The 19,484-nt window shown below is 32.5% G+C and overlaps 3 protein-coding genes across 3 annotated transcripts; 1 reads left to right on the top strand and 2 right to left on the bottom strand.

Annotated features, from left to right (window-relative positions):
- Nucleotides 1-5,046: 5,046 nt before the first annotated feature.
- On the bottom strand, nucleotides 5,047-7,117 carry LOC136215715 (putative F-box/FBD/LRR-repeat protein At1g66290). The gene is made up of 3 exons (XM_066002950.1): nucleotides 6,138-7,117; nucleotides 5,880-6,027; nucleotides 5,047-5,808 (listed from the first exon to the last, which is right to left on the bottom strand). Exons 1-3 carry the CDS (start codon nucleotides 7,071-7,073, stop codon nucleotides 5,153-5,155), a joined length of 1,740 nt encoding a protein of 579 aa, XP_065859022.1. The 5' UTR covers nucleotides 7,074-7,117; the 3' UTR covers nucleotides 5,047-5,152.
- Nucleotides 7,118-10,502: 3,385 nt separating this feature from the next.
- Nucleotides 10,503-11,124, bottom strand: LOC136215731 (dirigent protein-like). The gene has a single exon (XM_066002951.1). The coding sequence runs from the start codon at nucleotides 11,099-11,101 to the stop codon at nucleotides 10,529-10,531; it is 573 nt and encodes a 190-aa protein (XP_065859023.1). The 5' UTR covers nucleotides 11,102-11,124; the 3' UTR covers nucleotides 10,503-10,528.
- Nucleotides 11,125-15,885: 4,761 nt separating this feature from the next.
- On the top strand, nucleotides 15,886-17,996 carry LOC136211065 (putative F-box/FBD/LRR-repeat protein At1g66290). The gene is made up of 3 exons (XM_066002589.1): nucleotides 15,886-16,865; nucleotides 16,976-17,123; nucleotides 17,195-17,996. Exons 1-3 carry the CDS (start codon nucleotides 15,930-15,932, stop codon nucleotides 17,848-17,850), a joined length of 1,740 nt encoding a protein of 579 aa, XP_065858661.1. The 5' UTR covers nucleotides 15,886-15,929; the 3' UTR covers nucleotides 17,851-17,996.
- The last annotated feature ends 1,488 nt before the right edge of the window (nucleotides 17,997-19,484 follow it).

A 19,484-nucleotide genomic window follows, 5' to 3' on the forward strand; every position in this document is an offset into this window, starting at 1 on the left:
GAAACCAATAATAATTGCTCAGATTTTTAAGACTGGTAGAAACACTAAGATTGATGTAGATAATTCCGACCATCAATGGGACATTCCATGCAAATTAGAAAATTTTAAATCTTGGTTAGGAGAAAAACGAGCACATGGAATCCATACGATCAAATGTAGACTCGAAGACTATATTAGAAATAAAAAGGTGGCTATAATAGCTAGATCGAATCATGGAGAAGTTGAAGAAATGATAACTATCAACTATTTAATGGAAATGGGTGATGAAACGAGTCAACAAATTTTGATAGAAATGCATACGAAATTGATGGATAAGAAATATAAACATAGTTCAGATACATTGGCCCATTATGAATCTATATATGGCCCAAGAAAATCATGTTTAATTAGAATTGAGCCCATAAGACCTGAGCCCATGAATATTGACTCCATAAGGCCCAAAGAAGAAGCCCATCCAGGAAAAGAGGAGGATCCATTTGTTTAGAAAATGAGATAAAAATGGATAAGAAAAATAAGAAATATAAGAACGAGGTGTCAATACCTAAAGAAAAGGTGGCAATAAGATCAACACGTGGCAAGACATGAAGATATGAAGAGACATGTGTCCAAAGAAGAAGCATGAGGTGGAAACATTAGAGATTAGTGGCAAGATGTAAAGCTTGAGGTGGAAGAGCAAAATAAGAAGCATTCGACACGTGTAACCTAAAAGTTTGTACTTTTAACTTTTGTAATGATGTAATCTCCTTTTTGGTAATTTCACCTTTGATCTTCTACCTATATAAGGAGAAGACATATGATGTATGAGATATAACTTGCTTTGAGCAATAAAAGCTTTCTTTCTCTCTATATCCATGGCTTTCTAAACTTCCCCTTTTAGCATCCATAGTTGTTAACTACTTAAGTTCAACTTCCGTATAGCATATTAGGTTAAAAAGATCCAGAGTTATAAAGCAACAATAGTTAGCCTTCAGACGAATCCAAGAGGTGTGTAGAGATGCTGGAACACAGCCATAACCCATGATGATGATGAGAGGGTGTCAGGCAGAGTTCAGAAGTCTCCACTGAGGATTGCTTTGAAAGGTATACTAGAGTTCCTCTATAACTCTTGTTCTAATTAAATTAATTTGTTATCATTAGTTACACTTAAAGGTTTAATATATTATGGATGTTAAATTTCATTTAACAATGTTTACTTCAGCGGTCTTTTGTCTTCCTACCCTTTTTAGGGTCATAAGAGCGATCCTGCACATATTGCACACATCAGAAAAAACGGTCCACCCTAAACTAAAACTCCAGAAATAGTACCCATAGATGCTTGGAGACGAAGCAAGGACCCAATAATGATGGATATAAGTGAAATAAAACCTAAAATCCCTACAACCGTAAATAAAACCTTAGATCTGTTAACCGATTTACACAAAAAAGGACAATTCTAATCTAATGGCAGAACAAGAACATAGTGTAATAACATTTCTTAAAAATCACGCCCAAGAAATTATTGAAAAAGAAAAATACAAATATGAACCGCTAAAAAACAGCAAACTCAAAGACAATGATGCTAAACAATCCAATGTAGACGTAAGCACCGAAGCCGAATACCTTCAACTAAAAATCGAAAAACAACATAAAGAAATCAAAGACCTGCAAAAAGAAAACATAAAATTAGTCATAAATTCGAGTACAGAATGGGGCGAAAAATATAAAAAATATAAACACAAATTTAAAAATACTAAAAAAGAATTAAAAGAAACAAAGCTAGAATTAAAACAAACAAAAACAGAGCTAATCCACATTACAGATGAATTAAAAGAATTAAAGGAAGAAGTAAGAGTCTGTGTTATAGTAATGTTTAGATTTTCTCCTGAGGTAATGCTACAGCTTTCTTCTATGGGTCTTTTTCTTTTGTCTATATTAGCTACTAACATGTTTAATTTTTCCAAAATTATCTTAAACGTTGGTATTTCCGATGTATTCCACAGTTTTGTTAATTCATGTGTTATCATTTCTTGGATTTGAATATGGTTTTCTTGTATTAAACTAAGAGTATTCTTTAATTGTTCTTTTGCTACAATCTCGATCCATATTTGGTCCAATTTTTGGTTAGGATCACTCATCTTTGTAGATTCTTTTTATCCATCCGTCTTCAAGTTTGATCCATTCTTTCTTAGGTGGTTCTAATAAAGACTTTCAACTGATATTAAGAACAATGGTTAAAGAAGTAAAAGGGAAAACTATTCACATCAGTAACATTAGTAGTGATAGTTCAGATAGTTCAGATACTCAAAGTAAAAATAAACTAAAAATCATTGGGTATATAGAAGAAGAAAATAAAGATGAAACAAAATTAATAGAAGAAAATCATCAAATAATGAAAGCATTAGAACAAATGAAGAACATTAATACAATAATAGAAGAAGAACCAGAAAGTGATATAGAAAACAACGAATACAACAACAAATACACTAGGTATGAAGAATCAGATATAGGATCAGAAAATATAGTAAACGAAGATGCCGATAATTATCCAGAAGAAGAAATGATAGACCCCAATTTAGACGTAGTAACTAAAAGAGTACCTACGATTCCACAACATATACCTATAGGCCAACAAGGAGACTTTAAAGAATTTATAGGATCTATGTCTCAAGGATTAAATCCAAATTGGATACTTTTTAGACTTAGATAATGTCTATGATGAACAAGAAATAAGTAGACGAATAAATGATTGGAATTTAGGAATGTATATAGCCTTAATGAATTCATCTCACACTGAAAATTTAGACTATATGTATGACCTAATATCTAAAACAATGATAGGAAAAGTAGGATTTTGGATGGAATCAATAACTCATCAGTTAAGACCGGACATTATGAATGGATTGTGTTACCTTTTGGTTTGAAAAATGCACCCCAATCCGACATATAAGAAGTCTTATACTAACAAGTATGATAATGGACGATTTCGACGAAAACGATTTAGACGATATAAAAATAATCCCGAAAATCGGAACAGATTTAGATATAAACGAAAATTTAGGAAAAGACGAGAAAGACCACTAAGGGATAAAAATACTAAACTTACAGAATGTAAATGTTGGAATTGTAATGAGAAAGGACATTATGCTAATAAATGCCCTAAATTAAAACAAAAAGGTGTCAAATATATAGGAACAACAGAATTTATAATGAGTCTAGAACAAATACGAGCCAGCGATGATAAATGGCATAAAGAAGATGAATTTTATATTACTGAAACAGAAGGTGAGAACTCAGAAGAATTAGAACCAATAGAATATGAAGATAGTAACTAATGGTAGCCATATATGTAGAAGCACCGGTAGAATATAAACCTAATAAGATTATAAAACGCCGCATATTTATAGATAGTGGAGCTGATATATGTTTAGCAAAGCAAGATGTACTAGTTCCCCATAAATGGAAAAGATCTAAAGGACATAAGGTCTATGTCTATAAGTGCGATTAGGAGTATATCGTCTATATTTTCTCCTAACTTTATCATCACAACAAAAAACTAACCGTTTTTCCGTGAATCCACATATTTCTCGTAATCCGAGTTTCTTATCCTTTTTAACCTTTTGTTGAACTCTATATTCTTCACATTTTCGCATAAGATAAGCTCGTAGTACTCTAATTCTTTCTCCTAATGTATTTTCTTTTGGTTCTAATTGAGTATATTCTTTTGAAACTTCTACGTTGTATGGGTTTGGTAAGTGGTCATAATATAGTTGTTGGTATATCAATCCTTCTTGTGGTTTAACAACAACAAACAACACTACCAAACAGACACTAGATCTTATCACTTTTTTAGAATAAAAGTGGCAAAAATTTATAGAAGACGGAAAGGAGGTAAAAAAATCAGACTCGGAACCACCACCGTCACAAGCCTAAGCTAATTGATAATTGATAATCGAAATGTAGGACCATAATTGAGCTTTGACTGCTCATCCTCGGCTCTTTAGAAAATTGACGAGCTCAATCTTAACATCCTGTTCATAAGCTACTCGCTCGCAAACTTGTTAATTCCATTCATGAACTTCACTGGAGAACAATTCATTAATTATTGTCCATTTAAAATTTCTTTAATACAAAACTACATAGTTTTAAGGCCTAATACACAAATAACCCCCTAAACTTATCCAAATGTTGCAACTGCCCCCCTCAACTTTCAATTGTAACAACTTACCCCTTAAACTTGTTCAATTGTAAAATATAACCTCAAATTGAGAATTTTTTTATCCCGTACTTGAAGCAACAGTAAAAGCATTTCCCCGGATTCGTATCACGCTAAAGATCTGATTATCACACTCCACGAGCGTTGCAGATTTTGCATTTCACGTGTCTCTTCAATTGTAGTCCATGTCAGCAATTTGGGGTTATATTTTACAATTGGACAAGTTTAAGGGGTAAATTGTTACAATTAGACAAGTTCGAGAGGTAAGTTGTTACAATTGAAAGTTGGAGGGGACAGTTGCAACATTTGAATAAGTTCAAGGGGTTATTTGTGTATTAAGCCTAGTTTTAAAATCTACATAACTTAAGTTTGCACAAAACTACATTCTTCTACATTTCCCTGTTTATAGAAATACCATTATTAAAAATAATAATTGAATCAAGCTCATAAACATTATAATCGAGTTTGTTCATAAGCTTGTTCATGAACCTATAACTGAGCTTTCGAGCCAAGATTTAGTGTGCTCAAGCTGGGCTCGTTTACAAATCAAGCCGAACACAATCGAACTTTTATAGAACAGAACGTCGAACCGCTTATGAACAGCCCGACTCATTTACAGCCCTATCTAAATTAGCCGGTTTTCTAACGAACATAAACTCGCGATCATTAAAGAAAGAAGCAAAGAGATTTACCATCTTCAAACGGAACCGAAATCGAGAGCAGCAAGCAATAACTATAAAAAAAAAAAAAAAGGGCGGCCCGGTCGCATTACGCGTCCCCGCTGAGCAGCAAGCAATAACTATCTAGCAATCAAATTATCATTTGCACCAAATTATTCATTCATCTGTAACTAAGCATCCACTAAACAATTTCAGGTGGATTTCTGATCCTGAGGAATGCAAAAAGATGTAACAAAAAAAATTCTCATAACAGTTACCTTCAAGAATAAATACATGATTTCTAGCTCCTCAGCCTCTTCAACTGGATTTCTAGCTCCTTGACATGGAGAATCTGCTTCCTGATCTCCTCAACTAAATTTGCAGAGTCATCAGGACTGATATCATCTAATTCCAACACGTACGAATCCAAAGTTGCATGAACTGAAGAAGGCAAGTTCGTCAATTTAAGACATGTAGAACCCAAGTTTCCCCATATTTTCAAGCTCTCAAGATTCGGACATGAAATTTCTGCGATAGGACAGTTCTTGCCAAATTCCCTTAGAACAATTGTTTTCAAACGCTCAGAAGCAACAACAAGCGCCTCTTGAAAGTCACAATAATGTAATTCTAAGCATTCGAGCAACGGACTACCAGACAAAACATGCTCAATCGCTTGATTACCCATCTTACAATGATCTATTTGCAACCTCTTAAGAGATTCCCAATTTACTTTCTCATTCGGCATAAACACACAACCACATATCTTCATCTTAACCAATGAAGAATTGTTGAAGAAAAAATCCCATAATGGGTACCTGAGTCGTGATTCCACCTTAAAACCATCACAGTCCAAAACGAGCTCCTTTACATCTTTTTTGGCAGCGAAACGAATCCACAACGACAATCTAGAACCTAGCTCGTACAAAGGGATATCTTTGGAGTCGATAACCAATTTCTCTGTAGTCAAGCAATCATAGAGAATTAGTATATTATCAATAAAATTGATGAATTATCCAACAGAAACATACCATTAGGAACGAAGTTTAAGGTCGAGACGTCGGTCCATTTACACGGCCGCCTATAGTAAAGGTCAGTACTAAAGCCGAGGATCAGGTGAATCACAGAATCTGGCAAGCCTATGCAATATCCAGAATCTCCATAGTAGGTTGATATAATCTTCAAAGTAAACATAATGATTCAAATTTAAAAGGAATTAAACTTAAAACAACTTTCAATGAGACTGAATTTCTAATATTAAGCAGTAAAACATTTGCTAAACAACTTACATTCATCAAGCAACCCCCAATTTCTAGCTTCTCAACATGCTGAACCTGCAGAATAGTCTGACGAACCAAATTTATGCAGCCTTCTTCGGATTCATATTTGAATGTGTCGAAGAAAAATTCTAAAGTAACATAAACTGAAGACCGCAAATCCATTAATTTAAGAGATGTAAACCCCATTCGACCTGAAATTCTCAATCTCTCAACATCGGGACAGGAAATTTCAATGTTACTAAATTGAACTGAATCCAAAAGAAGAGTTTTCACACTTTTAGAGGCAAGAACAGCAGCATCAAGCAAATCACAGCAGTATAATCTCAAGTATTCAAGCATAGGAGTACCAGATAACACATTCTCAATCCCTCCTACATTTTTCACTGAACATTCATGTAAACTCAAAACATTGAGAGATCCCCAATTTACTTTCCCAATCGGCACAACGTCACAATAAGATAACTCTAATTTAACCAATGAAGAATTGTTGAAAAGAAATTCCGGCAAGGAACGCCGGGCAAAGCCATTGAGAACCACAGTGAGTTCCTTTACCTCTTTATTCACAGCAAAACATATCCACGAATCCAATTTAGTAACCTCAGAGTAAAATTTCGTTTTGACGACGAATTTGTCGATACTGGAGGAGCAATCATGGAGATTTAGGGTTTTGTTGATGAATTTGGAAAAATAGTAGAGAGAATTAAAATTATTCGAAACGAAATTGAGAACTGGTACATGAGTCCATTGATACTTCCACCTTTTGGACAAAATCATAGTCTTCACTAAATCGGTTGCCGGCAGGAGGGAGAGGATGTGGTGAATCAGGAAATCCGGTAGGGCACTGATGTGGTCTTCTTCCTTGCTGGATTTGAGCCTTTGAATTCTATTTTCTGAATCGCAGGTTCCTTCGATTCCCACCATGGAAGCTCCGCCAGTTTCCGCCATAAACAAGCAATCAAGGGTTGAGACTACAGTAGTCGAGCGATGCCGGCGGCTTTCCTTTCTTTTCTTTTCTTTTCTTTTCTTAATATTTATTAATTAAAAAAATAAGAAATAATATTTAATGTTTAAATTAAATTTAAATAGTAATATGTAGAAATATATATTTTTATATAAAAAAAATATCTGTACTTTGTGTGTTTTTACTATTGGATGAATTTTACACTCCATCATCCAATGTTGAAAATAACAATAAATATATATATATATATATAAGGATAAGAACAAAAGTTGTGGTTCCATATCTTTATTAGCGCTATAAATGAGCTGAGCCGCTCCTAAATGGGTTCGATAAAATCTTGATCGTGTTCGACTCGAAATATGCTTAATTATAGGTTTATAAATAGACCTGGCAATTATCGTATTTGTGATCTCGTGTTATTTTCAGGTTCGTGTTAAGAAAAGTAAACTCAAACTCAATCCAAAACCTTTCATACCACAATCGTGTTAGCATGTTCGGTTTACATGTAATTTTGTTATGCATATATATTAATAACAATTTTTAAAAATATAAGAAGATATTATACTATTTTTAAACACTTTGTCATTTTTAGATTATTGTGTTAACATTATTCATCGAAAAGTCCGCTAATACCATGTTAGCGGGTCATGTAATGTGTTTATATAGGAAATTTGAATCATATTTGCAAGGAATAATTATAATTTTGTTATTTTTATTAATAAAGTGACATATAAAAGTACGCGAGAATATAACAATAATTTTAAATATTCGTGTCATTTCGCATCGTTTTTGGTTAGCATATCAACCCTAATCCAACCCAAAATATTCCGTGTCAATTTCATGTTAATCCAAAAACGACACATTACCTATTAAGCTAAACCAAATACTAAAATTGTGTGTCAATTTCATTATCGTGTAACCGTTTGTGTATACTTTTGCCACCTCTATTCATAAACAAGCTCATGAACAAGTTTGATTATGATGTTCATGAACATGTTTGTAAAGTAACTTAGTTCAATTATTTTTTAATAATAATATTTCTATAAATGGAAAAATATAAAATAATTTATTTTTATGTAAACTTTATTTTTGTAGATTTTAAAATTGTATTAAAAAAGTTTGAATCAATAATGAATGAGTTGTTCGTAAGTGGAATTCATGAATTGAATTAATGAGCTATTCGTTAACAAGCTCGTGAGCAGCTCACAATCAGAATATTGAGTTCGAGCTCGTCAATTTTCTGGCCAGCTGAACCTAAACAGACCAAAGTTTGACTCAGTTTGGCTCGATTACAACCCTATATTTATAAAATCATTTCGATGTTTAAAAATTTGTAGATACAGAGTGAGGAGACAACTTTTTCACTAAAATTAATTATGAGGTTACTTTGTTTCTTTTACCATAAGCACCATTATATTAGTTTTTTTCTTTAAAATGTTATTAAATATAAAAAAAAATGGTATAATGAGATTGAAATATTGATTAAATTTTTGCTTTCAACATATGCCTTATGAGTAGTCAGTTATGGATCCACGATTTACTTTCTCTTTATGGGTATTAAATTGCTATTATTGGTGTTTTTATGCAAAAAATTAAAACCTCGTACACAATTTTTATAGAATTTTTAGCGTTTTCTGGTAACTAGTAGGTGCTCAATTTCACCCAAAGGCCCCCTCTAGATCCATCCCCGTGAAAATTGTTTTTATAGGTTGGGGGAAATTTTTGAAACTCCACCCTGTTAGGGTGGGATAAAAAAAAATTGATATCAAACACGTTAAAACTTTGCCTTTTTGGTGTGTAGGAATTCCTACCCGATTAAAAATTGGATTCAAATGGAATCCTAATTGGATATAGATACTTCAAATTTAATCAAAGCTCCAGAATGTAAGCCTTGCACCCGTTTTGAGAGTAAAATCCTTCACTTGTATCCTAGAATTGATGTTCTAGTTAATTAATTCAGAATTAATAGTCGAAACGATATATTTATTCATGTAATAAATTAATTAATATGTTGGGGTTAATTTTTTATATGATTAGAACATGTTTAGTAGATAATTTTATATCAAAATAGACTGCAAAAATCGCCATAATCATCCTTATGATAAGGAGGTTGTTTTTTATGCTTTAAAATTTGTTCCAAGCTCGGACAAGACATATGATGTTTATATCTAAAAATTGACTTATTGTTTCGAAACCCCGACCTCACCAACATTACCAGAGACCCTAAGATTTACCAGAGACTCTAAAAATCCTAAGATGCACAAAACTCCAGATCAGATCGGAGTCAAGAAGGTGGCATATGGGCCACACACGCCGCCTTGCTACCCAACAATTATAATAAATAAGCCTACTATAAGTTGTGATTGATTCACGAACTAAGAATGCACACCGAGAGATGGGAGGCAGGCACGCGACTATTGCGACAGAGCTAAAGAGTTTTCTCTAATACCGATTATGTCAGGTTCACTAGGTTTAGTTGTGACTCTATTTATATGTCACTTTAAGATTAAAATTAATCCTAATAAAACCTTGTTTCGCTCATTCCTGTTACGGATGAATAATTAAGTTAGACACACTCGACCCAGTTAATTAATTCCTACAGAAACATTTCATACTTCAAAATGCTTAAACTATCGTCATCGAGTTAAAGCTTTTTTTTTTTGTTTCCCTGTGTTACGACTTGCGATTCTCAGTCGCAAATCAGATGTGTTTAGGTTAGGTTTTTTAACTTTTAATTTTAAATTTTTTCTTTGTGTTTTACTTTTTTTTTTTTAGTTTTAAATTTTAATTTATTTTCTTTACATAAAGGGACAAGATTTTGATTATTTTATTAGATTTTTTCATATATATCAGCCCTTCTTTTATGTAGAATTATTTAAAAAGAACTCTTATATTCTACTTAAGTAACTAAGTAGTCATGTTTCGAAGTGTCATTGTGTATAAAAAAAGCTTTTATATTTTAGCGTCTCAATCAGGTGCATGTCCTTGCGTGTTTATGTTGTGTCCGAAACTCGTATGTTAACCTCCTAAAAGCATTATTGCTTCTTGATGAGGAATCGAGAATATCCAGTAGAATTTCTCTAGCTGATTCCATTTTGTTGATATGGCAGCATTCGATGATTCAATAATTTTAAACAACATCATTAGTGTTATTAAGTTCTAGTTGAATGCTAATAATAATAATAATATAATAATATATCTTTTTTTTATGGAAATTATAATATTTCATTGAAGAAGAAAAATGCAAGTACATAATGTTATGCCTAATAATATATCTTAATTCAGTAGTCATCATTCATATCTTTATTTCTACGTATAATTAATTTTGATTTTTCACTTCTCCTTTTATTTATTATATAATAAGAAAACGAGAAGAAATTGTAAAACTCATACATTTTCATTTCTCATTTTATTTACTAAAATTTCAATTTTACCAACACTAATAAAATTTAATATTGATTTTGAGTCGATAATACGCTTCACCTTCATCACGATCAGTCATAAGAGTAGCAACTCCTCGGTGCATGAAAAAATCTCCAGTACCTCCAACGAATGGCATATCCCTTGATTCCATCAAAATCAAATCAGCTCCGACAAAAGTTACAATGCCTTGGTATTGTGTGCTGTTAAACACAATTGAGAATCCCATCCAAGCTCTTAACGTATTTTTTCCGTTATAAATATACGAACCCTGTGCCCTACCAATCGGGGAGGAATGAAGATTGTTGTCTAAAGTTATTGGATCGTCAAATACTGCCATATCACCAAAACGAAATGGGCGTGATAATGTTGTTAAATTAGCACCGTCTGGTGCTCCGATAAGGGTAGAAGTGGCATTATCTGAATTGTGGCCATTGTAAAGTATATCATGGTAATATACAACAAGTTCTTTGCAAGGTTGGTGTTGCTTTTTCTTTAAGCTTTGTTTGGTTGAAGAGAATGCAAGAGAAATGGAGAAGAATAAGAAGAAAAAGAAGAAGAAAACAAGTGTTTTCTTGCTTGAAATCATCATTGATCAATCGAGGGGTAATAATGGAATTTTGATGAATGTGAGAGAGGTTGCTCTTGATTCAATTCATTATATAGGTGAAATTTAATAATGTCAATTAATTATGTGGGGTTTAAATTTCATGTTCAATAATTGCGATGAGGGATAAATTAAAAGGGAATAAGGTGTAAAAGTACCCCTAACGTTTACTGTTTATCGTTTTGAGCAATTTTATTCTTTAATTTTACTCCAATGTTAGTAGTCAAGAGTTATTTTACCTCTAATATTAGTAAGTTTGATCAATTCCAGACATTATTATAAGTCACATATATCAGTTGATTCTAATTCTTTTTTAATATTTTTTGTGATTTAATAATAGAGTCGGGGATTAATATTTTTAAATTCGGTGAAAATATTTGAATTTTTTTGTCCAATTTGTACAAAATACAATATATTTTTTAATTTTTTTTTTAATTTTGTTTCACGTCTAATCATATGTTTGTGATCTGTTACTAATTAGTGAAAAAATGGCGCATATATGAAGTGTAGATGACAAGATTCAACCGAGAAGATAGTTTGAAAATTATTTCTCAAATTGACACAACTTATCAACGTTATGGATAAAATTGCTCTTGACCGCCAATATTAGGGGTAAAATTGCAACATTTTAGACGTTACGCTGAAATTGTTCAAGGCTGTAAACGATAGGAGTATTTTTGCACCTTATCCCAGCGCAAAAATACTCGCAATTTTGACAGCCAATGACAATTTTACCCATAACATCTAAAATGATGTAATTTTACTCCTAAAGTTGGCAGTCAATAGAGATTTTATCCCTAACATAAATGATCCAATTTTATCCCCTAACATAGTCAAGAGCAATTTTTCCTCTAATATTGACAAGCTGAGCTAATTTCACATATTATTATAAAACATATGTATTTTGTTATTTATTCTACACCAATTGTATATCAATTAAATATTTAAAAAAAATTCACATTTTTTGTGATTAATAATAGAATTGGAGATTAATATTTTGAAATTTGAAAAAAAAAACTTGTACAAAATACAGTATAATTTCTTTTTTTTATTTTTTACTTTTTTCACGTATATTCATATGTTTGTGGTCCATTACTGATGATTGGTAAAATGACGCACATGTGAAATGTAGATGATAAGATTCACGATTAAGAACACGGTTTGATGAATTATTTCTCAAATTGACCTAACTTGCCAATGTTATGGATTAATTTTCTCTTTGCCGCCAATGATAGGAGTAAAATTACACAATTTTAGATATTAAAAGTAAAATTACTTTTGTTGTTAATGTTGATAATATTTTTACACCTTATCCTCAAAAAAAAAATATCGTTTTGTCAAGGAACTAATTAACTTTAGAAGAAGGAACTAATTAACCTAAAAATTTAACCGGATAGATAAAATTCAAAAATAGCTTCATGGATTTGAAGTGTGTGGGACACAGATTCATCTTACCCATGTGTTGAAATTTCGTACAAATGGACTTATATATTTGATTCATTGACCACGTGGTCTAAAGGCTCTGATATCAATTGTCCCAAAAGCCTCGGTTGATAGGTAAAGCCTAAGAATAACTCTTATTATTGTTATCTCTGAAATACCTTTGTACCTTAATGCTACTTAAACTTGAAATATGTACAATATAAACTCACTTTACCATGTGTTAAAACTCATTAACAAATAGAGTTGTCGTGATTTTTGAAGCCTCGACTACTTAAGAGATTCTGATACCATGTCAATAAACCAATTAAAACAAAATAAACTGATATATAAGGTCCAAAGATAGATTTTATTATTATAACTCACACCAACTACCCTTAATGTCATAAATGACATATTTGAGGGTCCAAAAACATCTCCAAGATTCTCTTAGTGCACTATCTAAAAGTAATATAAATAATTGTCTTTTAGTGATTTAAGAGTAACTAAAGCCCTGTTATTTTTTACTGAAATTAAATTAAATTAGCTGAACTGAACTGAATGCTATTGAATTGAATTGAATTGAACTTAACTTAATTTAACTTAACCTAACTACACCGCAAAATTATAATAACAATAAATTATATATATAAATAATTATAATTATAGTAAAAATAAATTATATATATAATAAATTATAATTATAATAAATAATGATAAATTACTGAACTGAAATTAAATTAACTTAACTTAACTTAACTGAATTGAATGCTACTGAACTAAATTAAACTGAATTGAACTTAACAGAACTGAAATGAACTTACTTATACTGAAATTAAGTAAAAAAGAACAGGGTCCAAGACATATCATCTCCACCAATACTCTTCATATTTACTCTTTATTTATTATTTTATTATTAAAATTATTAATTATTATTATATTTATCAATACTGAGAGGAGAGAGACTCCTCAATAATGAATTATTAATAATAAAAAATGAAATAAAAAGGCACTAAGAGATGGAGAGACTCTTACTAATTTGAGGAACTACTAAAAAATTGTTGGAGTTTATTTTTAATTTTCTCTTCAAATTTTAACTTTAACTAACTTCTCAAAATAAAATATTCAAGAATTAAAGTGGTTCAGAATGATTTTTATTTTGAAACCACATTTTTTATTTTCCAAAATCACTTTTTTGGACATTTCTCTCTCTAAAAATTCACTCTCTCCTAACCAAACAACATTTAAATGAACACAACACGAAAATTGTCAAGAATCAAAGTTTTTTAGAATATCATTAACTCTTCGAAATTTTTATTTTGAAACCTTCAACGGTCGTTTTGAGGTATTGAGTTGCAACCGGTGTTAAAAAGTGTAAAGTTCAGCGGTTATACCATTAAAAATTAAAGTTCGGTGACCATAATGTTAAAATGGATAAAGTTCAATAGCCATGAATGTAATTTACTGTATAAATAAATGAATGTTTGAACTTAAAAGAAAATTTGTCAGTGAAGGAAGAAAGAACCAGCGTGAATGTGAAACAGTTATTATTTCAAATGTATATTTTGAAAGGAAAGAATTGTTTATTTAACCAAAAACATTAACGTGTCGTTTGTTAGAGGGGATAAAGAGATGGAGATATGGATAAAAAAACGGAGATGAGTTATTCCATGTTTGTTTTAAAGATAGGTTAGAGAGATAAGAGAAGGATATGAGTCTTATCCCTCAAATCCTGTACCTAGGAGGATGGTGGTATAAAGAGGTGGGATAAGCTCATGCGATTTTAATAGGATGAAAAAGTCCATCATATCCTTCAAACTAATGTTATGTAGTTTAAATAAGGTTAAAATAGTAAAATATATTATTTTATCCATATCTTTATCCCACGTATAGGGATGGCAACAGGTACTCTACCCGTCGGTACCCGACACTACCCGATCTTAATGAGACTACCCGTACCCTGTATAAAAGGGTATGGGATCAAAACCATTACCCGTTAGGATAATGGGACGGGTATGGGAAGACCCCCCAGGTAGGGCAGTTTCTTATCGAGCTCGAGCCGAGCTTCGAGCTCGTTTAGTAGCTCGATTGTTCACGAGCTGCTCACGAGCCGAGATCGTTTAACGAGCTCACGAGCCGATAAATGGAAAACTGAGATGAGAGAAGAGCACTGAATCGGAGGGTACAGTCCGGCGGAAATAGAGATCGTGGAGTTAGTCGGCAAGAGAACGACAGCACACGAAGTGTGACTGTAAAATTAGAGACGGAGAACGAGATACAGAGAATGGTGGACGGAGTATTAAGAAGACGGTCCGACGAAAAGCGATTGCGATACGAACTGTGATTCGCGAAGAAGAAAGAGAAGAGGAAGAGGTGGCTGGCTGGGGTTTAGTCTTTAGATAAGAGGAAAAGAAGGGGAGGCGGCAGCATAGAGTAGAGATAGAATGAAAATTGAACCCTATCTTTCTAATTATTACGGGCCTATCTTTCTAATTATTATGGGCCAAGGCTGATGTTTCTAATTAATTCTATATGGGTCTTAAGTTATAATTTTTATTATATTTAAGTTATCATTTTCATTGTATTTAAATATAATTTATATTATTCACGAGCTTTTATCGAGCTTGTTCACGAGCCTCTAATCGAGCTTGCTCGCGAGCTTTCGAGCCGAGTTTTGGTCTGTTCAAGCTCGGCTCGTTTATAAACCGAGCCTGAAAATTGTGTTCACGAACGGCTCGTTTACAAATCGAGCCGAGCCGAGCCGAGCTTTTATCGAGCCGAACGCCGAGCTGCTCATGAGCGGCTCGGCTCATTTACAGCTCTACCCCTAGGGTACCCGGTACCCGTCATAAATTTTTTATATATTAAAAAATATTATTGTATTTTAGATGTAAGATGTGAGATTTGAGATTTGAACACCAACATTTCGTTCTTCGACCATTAGATGATACCACTAAGCTACTTTATTTTTATTAATTAAGGTTCAATTTATTCAATTTTTAAATGGATAATTTATTAGATTTATACTTTGTTAAATTTGTAATATTTTTTGTTTTATTTATTGATTCTTAACGGGTAAGGGTACCCGCGGGTATCCGTGAATTAAATGGAACGGGTATGGGATGCAAAACATATACCCGTTAGGGTAATGGGAAGGGTACGAGTAATTAAAAAATAAACGGGTAAGGGTTTGGGATTAACACTCAAAGTACAGATATTTTTTTTATATAAAAATATATATTTCTACATATTACTATTTAAATTTAATTTAAACATTAAATATTATTTCTTATTTTTTTAATTAATAAATATTAAGAAAAGAAAAGAAAAGAAAAGAAAGGAAAGCCGCCGGCATCGCTCGACTACTGTAGTCTCAACCCTTGATTGCTTGTTTATGGCGGAAACTGGCGGAGCTTCCATGGTGGGAATCGAAGGAACCTGCGATTCAGAAAATAGAATTCAAAGGCTCAAATCCAGCAAGGAAGAAGACCACATCAGTGCCCTACCGGATTTCCTGATTCACCACATCCTCTCCCTCCTGCCGGCAACCGATTTAGTGAAGACTATGATTTTGTCCAAAAGGTGGAAGTATCAATGGACTCATGTACCAGTTCTCAATTTCGTTTCGAATAATTTTAATTCTCTCTACTATTTTTCCAAATTCATCAACAAAACCCTAAATCTCCATGATTGCTCCTCCAGTATCGACAAATTCGTCGTCAAAACGAAATTTTACTCTGAGGTTACTAAATTGGATTCGTGGATATGTTTTGCTGTGAATAAAGAGGTAAAGGAACTCACTGTGGTTCTCAATGGCTTTGCCCGGCGTTCCTTGCCGGAATTTCTTTTCAACAATTCTTCATTGGTTAAATTAGAGTTATCTTATTGTGACGTTGTGCCGATTGGGAAAGTAAATTGGGGATCTCTCAAGGTTTTGAGTTTACATGAATGTTCAGTGAAAAATGTAGGAGGGATTGAGAATGTGTTATCTGGTACTCCTATGCTTGAATACTTGAGATTATACTGCTGTGATTTGCTTGATGCTGCTGTTCTTGCCTCTAAAAGTGTGAAAACTCTTCTTTTGGATTCAGTTCAATTTAGTAACATTGAAATTTCCTGTCCCAATGTTGAGAGATTGAGAATTTCAGGTCGAATGGGGTTTACATCTCTTAAATTAATGGATTTGCGGTCTTCAGTTTATGTTACTTTAGAATTTTTCTTCGACACATTCAAATATGAATCCGAAGAAGGCTGCATAAATTTGGTTCGTCAGACTATTCTGCAGGTTCAGCATGTTGAGAAGCTAGAAATTGGGGGTTGCTTGATGAATGTAAGTTGTTTAGCAAATGTTTTACTGCTTAATATTAGAAATTCAGTCTCATTGAAAGTTGTTTTAAGTTTAATTCCTTTTAAATTTGAATCATTATGTTTACTTTGAAGATTATATCAACCTACTCTGGAGATTCTGGATATTGCATAGGCTTGCCAGATTCTGTGATTCACCTGATCCTCGGCTTTAGTACTGACCTTTACTATAGGCGGCCGTGTAAATGGACCGACGTCTCGACCTTAAACTTCGTTCCTAATGGTATGTTTCTGTTGGATAATTCATCAATTTTATTGATAATATACTAATTCTCTATGATTGCTTGACTACAGAGAAATTGGTTATCGACTCCAAAGATATCCCTTTGTACGAGCTGGGTCCTAGATTGTCGTTGTGGATTCGTTTCGCTGCCAAAAAAGATGTAAAGGAGCTCGTTTTGGACTGTGATGGTTTTAAGGTGGAATCACGACTCAGGTACCCATTGTGGGATTTTTTCTTCAGCAATTCTTCATTGCTTAAGATGAAGATATGTGGTTGTGTGTTTATGCCGAATGAGAAAGTAAATTGGGGATCTCTTAAGAGGTTGCAAATTGATCATTGTAAGATGGGTAATCAAGCGATTGAGCATGTTTTGTCCGGTAGTCCTTTGCTTGAATGCTTGGAATTACGTTACTGTGACTTTCAAGGGGCGCTTGTTGTTGCTTCTGAGCATTTGAAAACAATTGTTCTAAGGGAATTTGGCAAGAACTGTCCTCTCGTGGAAATTTCATGTCCGAATCTTGAGAGCTTGAAAATATGGGGAAACTTGGGTTCTACATGTCTTAAATTGGCGACCTTGCCTTCTTCAGTTCATGCAACTTTGGATTTATACGTCTTGGAATCAGATGATATCAGTCCTGATGACTCTGCAAATTTAGTTGAGGAGATCCGGAAGCAGATTCTCCATGTCGAGGATCTAGAAATCGAGTTGAAGAGGTTGAGGCGCTAGAAATCATGTATTGGTTCTTGAAGGTAACTGTTTGAGAATTTTTTTGTTACATCTTTGCATTCCTCCGGATCAGAAATCTACCCGAAATTGTGTTGAACTAATTTGATTGCTAGATAGTTATTGCCTGCTGCTCTTGATTGCTCTTATTTCGGTTCAATTTTTGAAGATGGTAAATCGTCTTGCTTCTTTCTGTAATGATTGCGAGTTTATGTTCGTTAGAAAATCGGCTAACCACCATTTAGATAGGGCTGTAAATGAGCCGGGCTGCTCATGAGTGGCATGGCATTCTGTTCTATAAAAGCTCGATCGTTTTTTACTTGATTTGTAAACGAGCCTAGCTTGAGCACATTGAAACTTCTCAAAAGCTCGCTAGTAAGTTCAGTTATAGGTTTATGAACAAGCTCATTAACAAATTAGATTACAATGTTTATGAGCTTGATTCAATTACTTTTCTTAATAATAGTATTTCTATGGACATAGAAATGTAAAATAAACGTAGTTTTATGCAAACTTAAGTTTTGTAGTAGCTTTGTTTTAAAGAAATTTTAAATGGACAATAATTAATAAATCATTCGTGAGAAAAATTCATAAATAGAATTAATGATTCAATTCGTCAATTTGTGAACAGAGCTGTGAATGAACAGGGTAAAGCTTAGCTCGGTTTGATTAATGAATAGTTATTAGTTGATTTTTTTTGTAAAAAAAATATTTGTTAAAATATATAATTTAATTAAAACATAAAAGAAATATTTATGAGCGGTAAAATTTTTAAATTACGCCCTTTATTTATAATTTTAAATTAAGTATTATCAACTAATATTTTTATATTTAATATAGTTGTACCCTAATTTTTCTAAACATGGTTAATTTTACCATTACATAACAGAAAATCTAAACAAGCTAGTTTACTGTTATTTGACTCATTATTTAATAGTCATGTTAGATATTTCGAACATCAATTATATCTAAAATATTTACTTTATTACTAACACAATTATAAAAAAAAACTTTCCTAAAATGTCAATGTTTAAGTCTTCTATATGCAACTTAAAGTGATCAATGTTCCATGAGCTTGTTTACAATGATTTATTGGCTCTCTGAACTTACTTAAATAGATATACATTTAAGATTGTCCAAATTCTATTCTTTTCTCTCACATGGATATAGATGATTAATCAAGTTACTTTAAGCAAGTTCAGGAGTTAACGAGACATTTTATAAATTTAGGGGGTCAATCGAGTTTTTAGACCAAATTCAAGAGACGGATAATATATTAAGCCTAAGTATAACTATTGTTGAATGAAAATCAATTAATATCTATATATATGCCAATAAAATAAAATAAATAAACAATATGAGAAAACACTAAACAACAAAAAATGGAACACTTTTATTTTTATTATTATTATTATTATTATTATTTAGAAAATACCGTTCGAATTGCTTCTATAACAATCTCCAACTCAATAATATTATGGGTCTTTGTTGAAATACGATCCATCATCTCTTTGACATCCGTTTTGAATTGAACGTTCTAAAAGTGGAGTGAAACTATCCAGATTATCGTGTCACGGAGAGTCAAACATCTCAGCTAGCGAAACTAGAATACTACCATCCGTAAAAGAGTTGCAACA

This window comes from Euphorbia lathyris, chromosome 1 (assembly GCF_963576675.1).
Source record: "Euphorbia lathyris chromosome 1, ddEupLath1.1, whole genome shotgun sequence".
NCBI lineage: Eukaryota > Viridiplantae > Streptophyta > Magnoliopsida > Malpighiales > Euphorbiaceae > Euphorbia > Euphorbia lathyris.

Coding starts and splice junctions, on each gene's coding strand:
- LOC136215715 (XM_066002950.1), bottom strand. CDS start 7,073: ATGGCGGAAACTGGCGGAGCTTCCATGGTGGGAATCGAAGGAACCTGC. Junction 6,028..6,137: donor TTGGGGGTTGCTTGATGAAT/GTAAGTTGTTTA, acceptor TTTACTTTGAAG/ATTATATCAACCTACTATGG. Junction 5,809..5,879: donor CTTAAACTTCGTTCCTAATG/GTATGTTTCTGT, acceptor GCTTGACTACAG/AGAAATTGGTTATCGACTCC.
- LOC136215731 (XM_066002951.1), bottom strand. CDS start 11,101: ATGATGATTTCAAGCAAGAAAACACTTGTTTTCTTCTTCTTTTTCTTC.
- LOC136211065 (XM_066002589.1), top strand. CDS start 15,930: ATGGCGGAAACTGGCGGAGCTTCCATGGTGGGAATCGAAGGAACCTGC. Junction 16,866..16,975: donor TTGGGGGTTGCTTGATGAAT/GTAAGTTGTTTA, acceptor TTTACTTTGAAG/ATTATATCAACCTACTCTGG. Junction 17,124..17,194: donor CTTAAACTTCGTTCCTAATG/GTATGTTTCTGT, acceptor GCTTGACTACAG/AGAAATTGGTTATCGACTCC.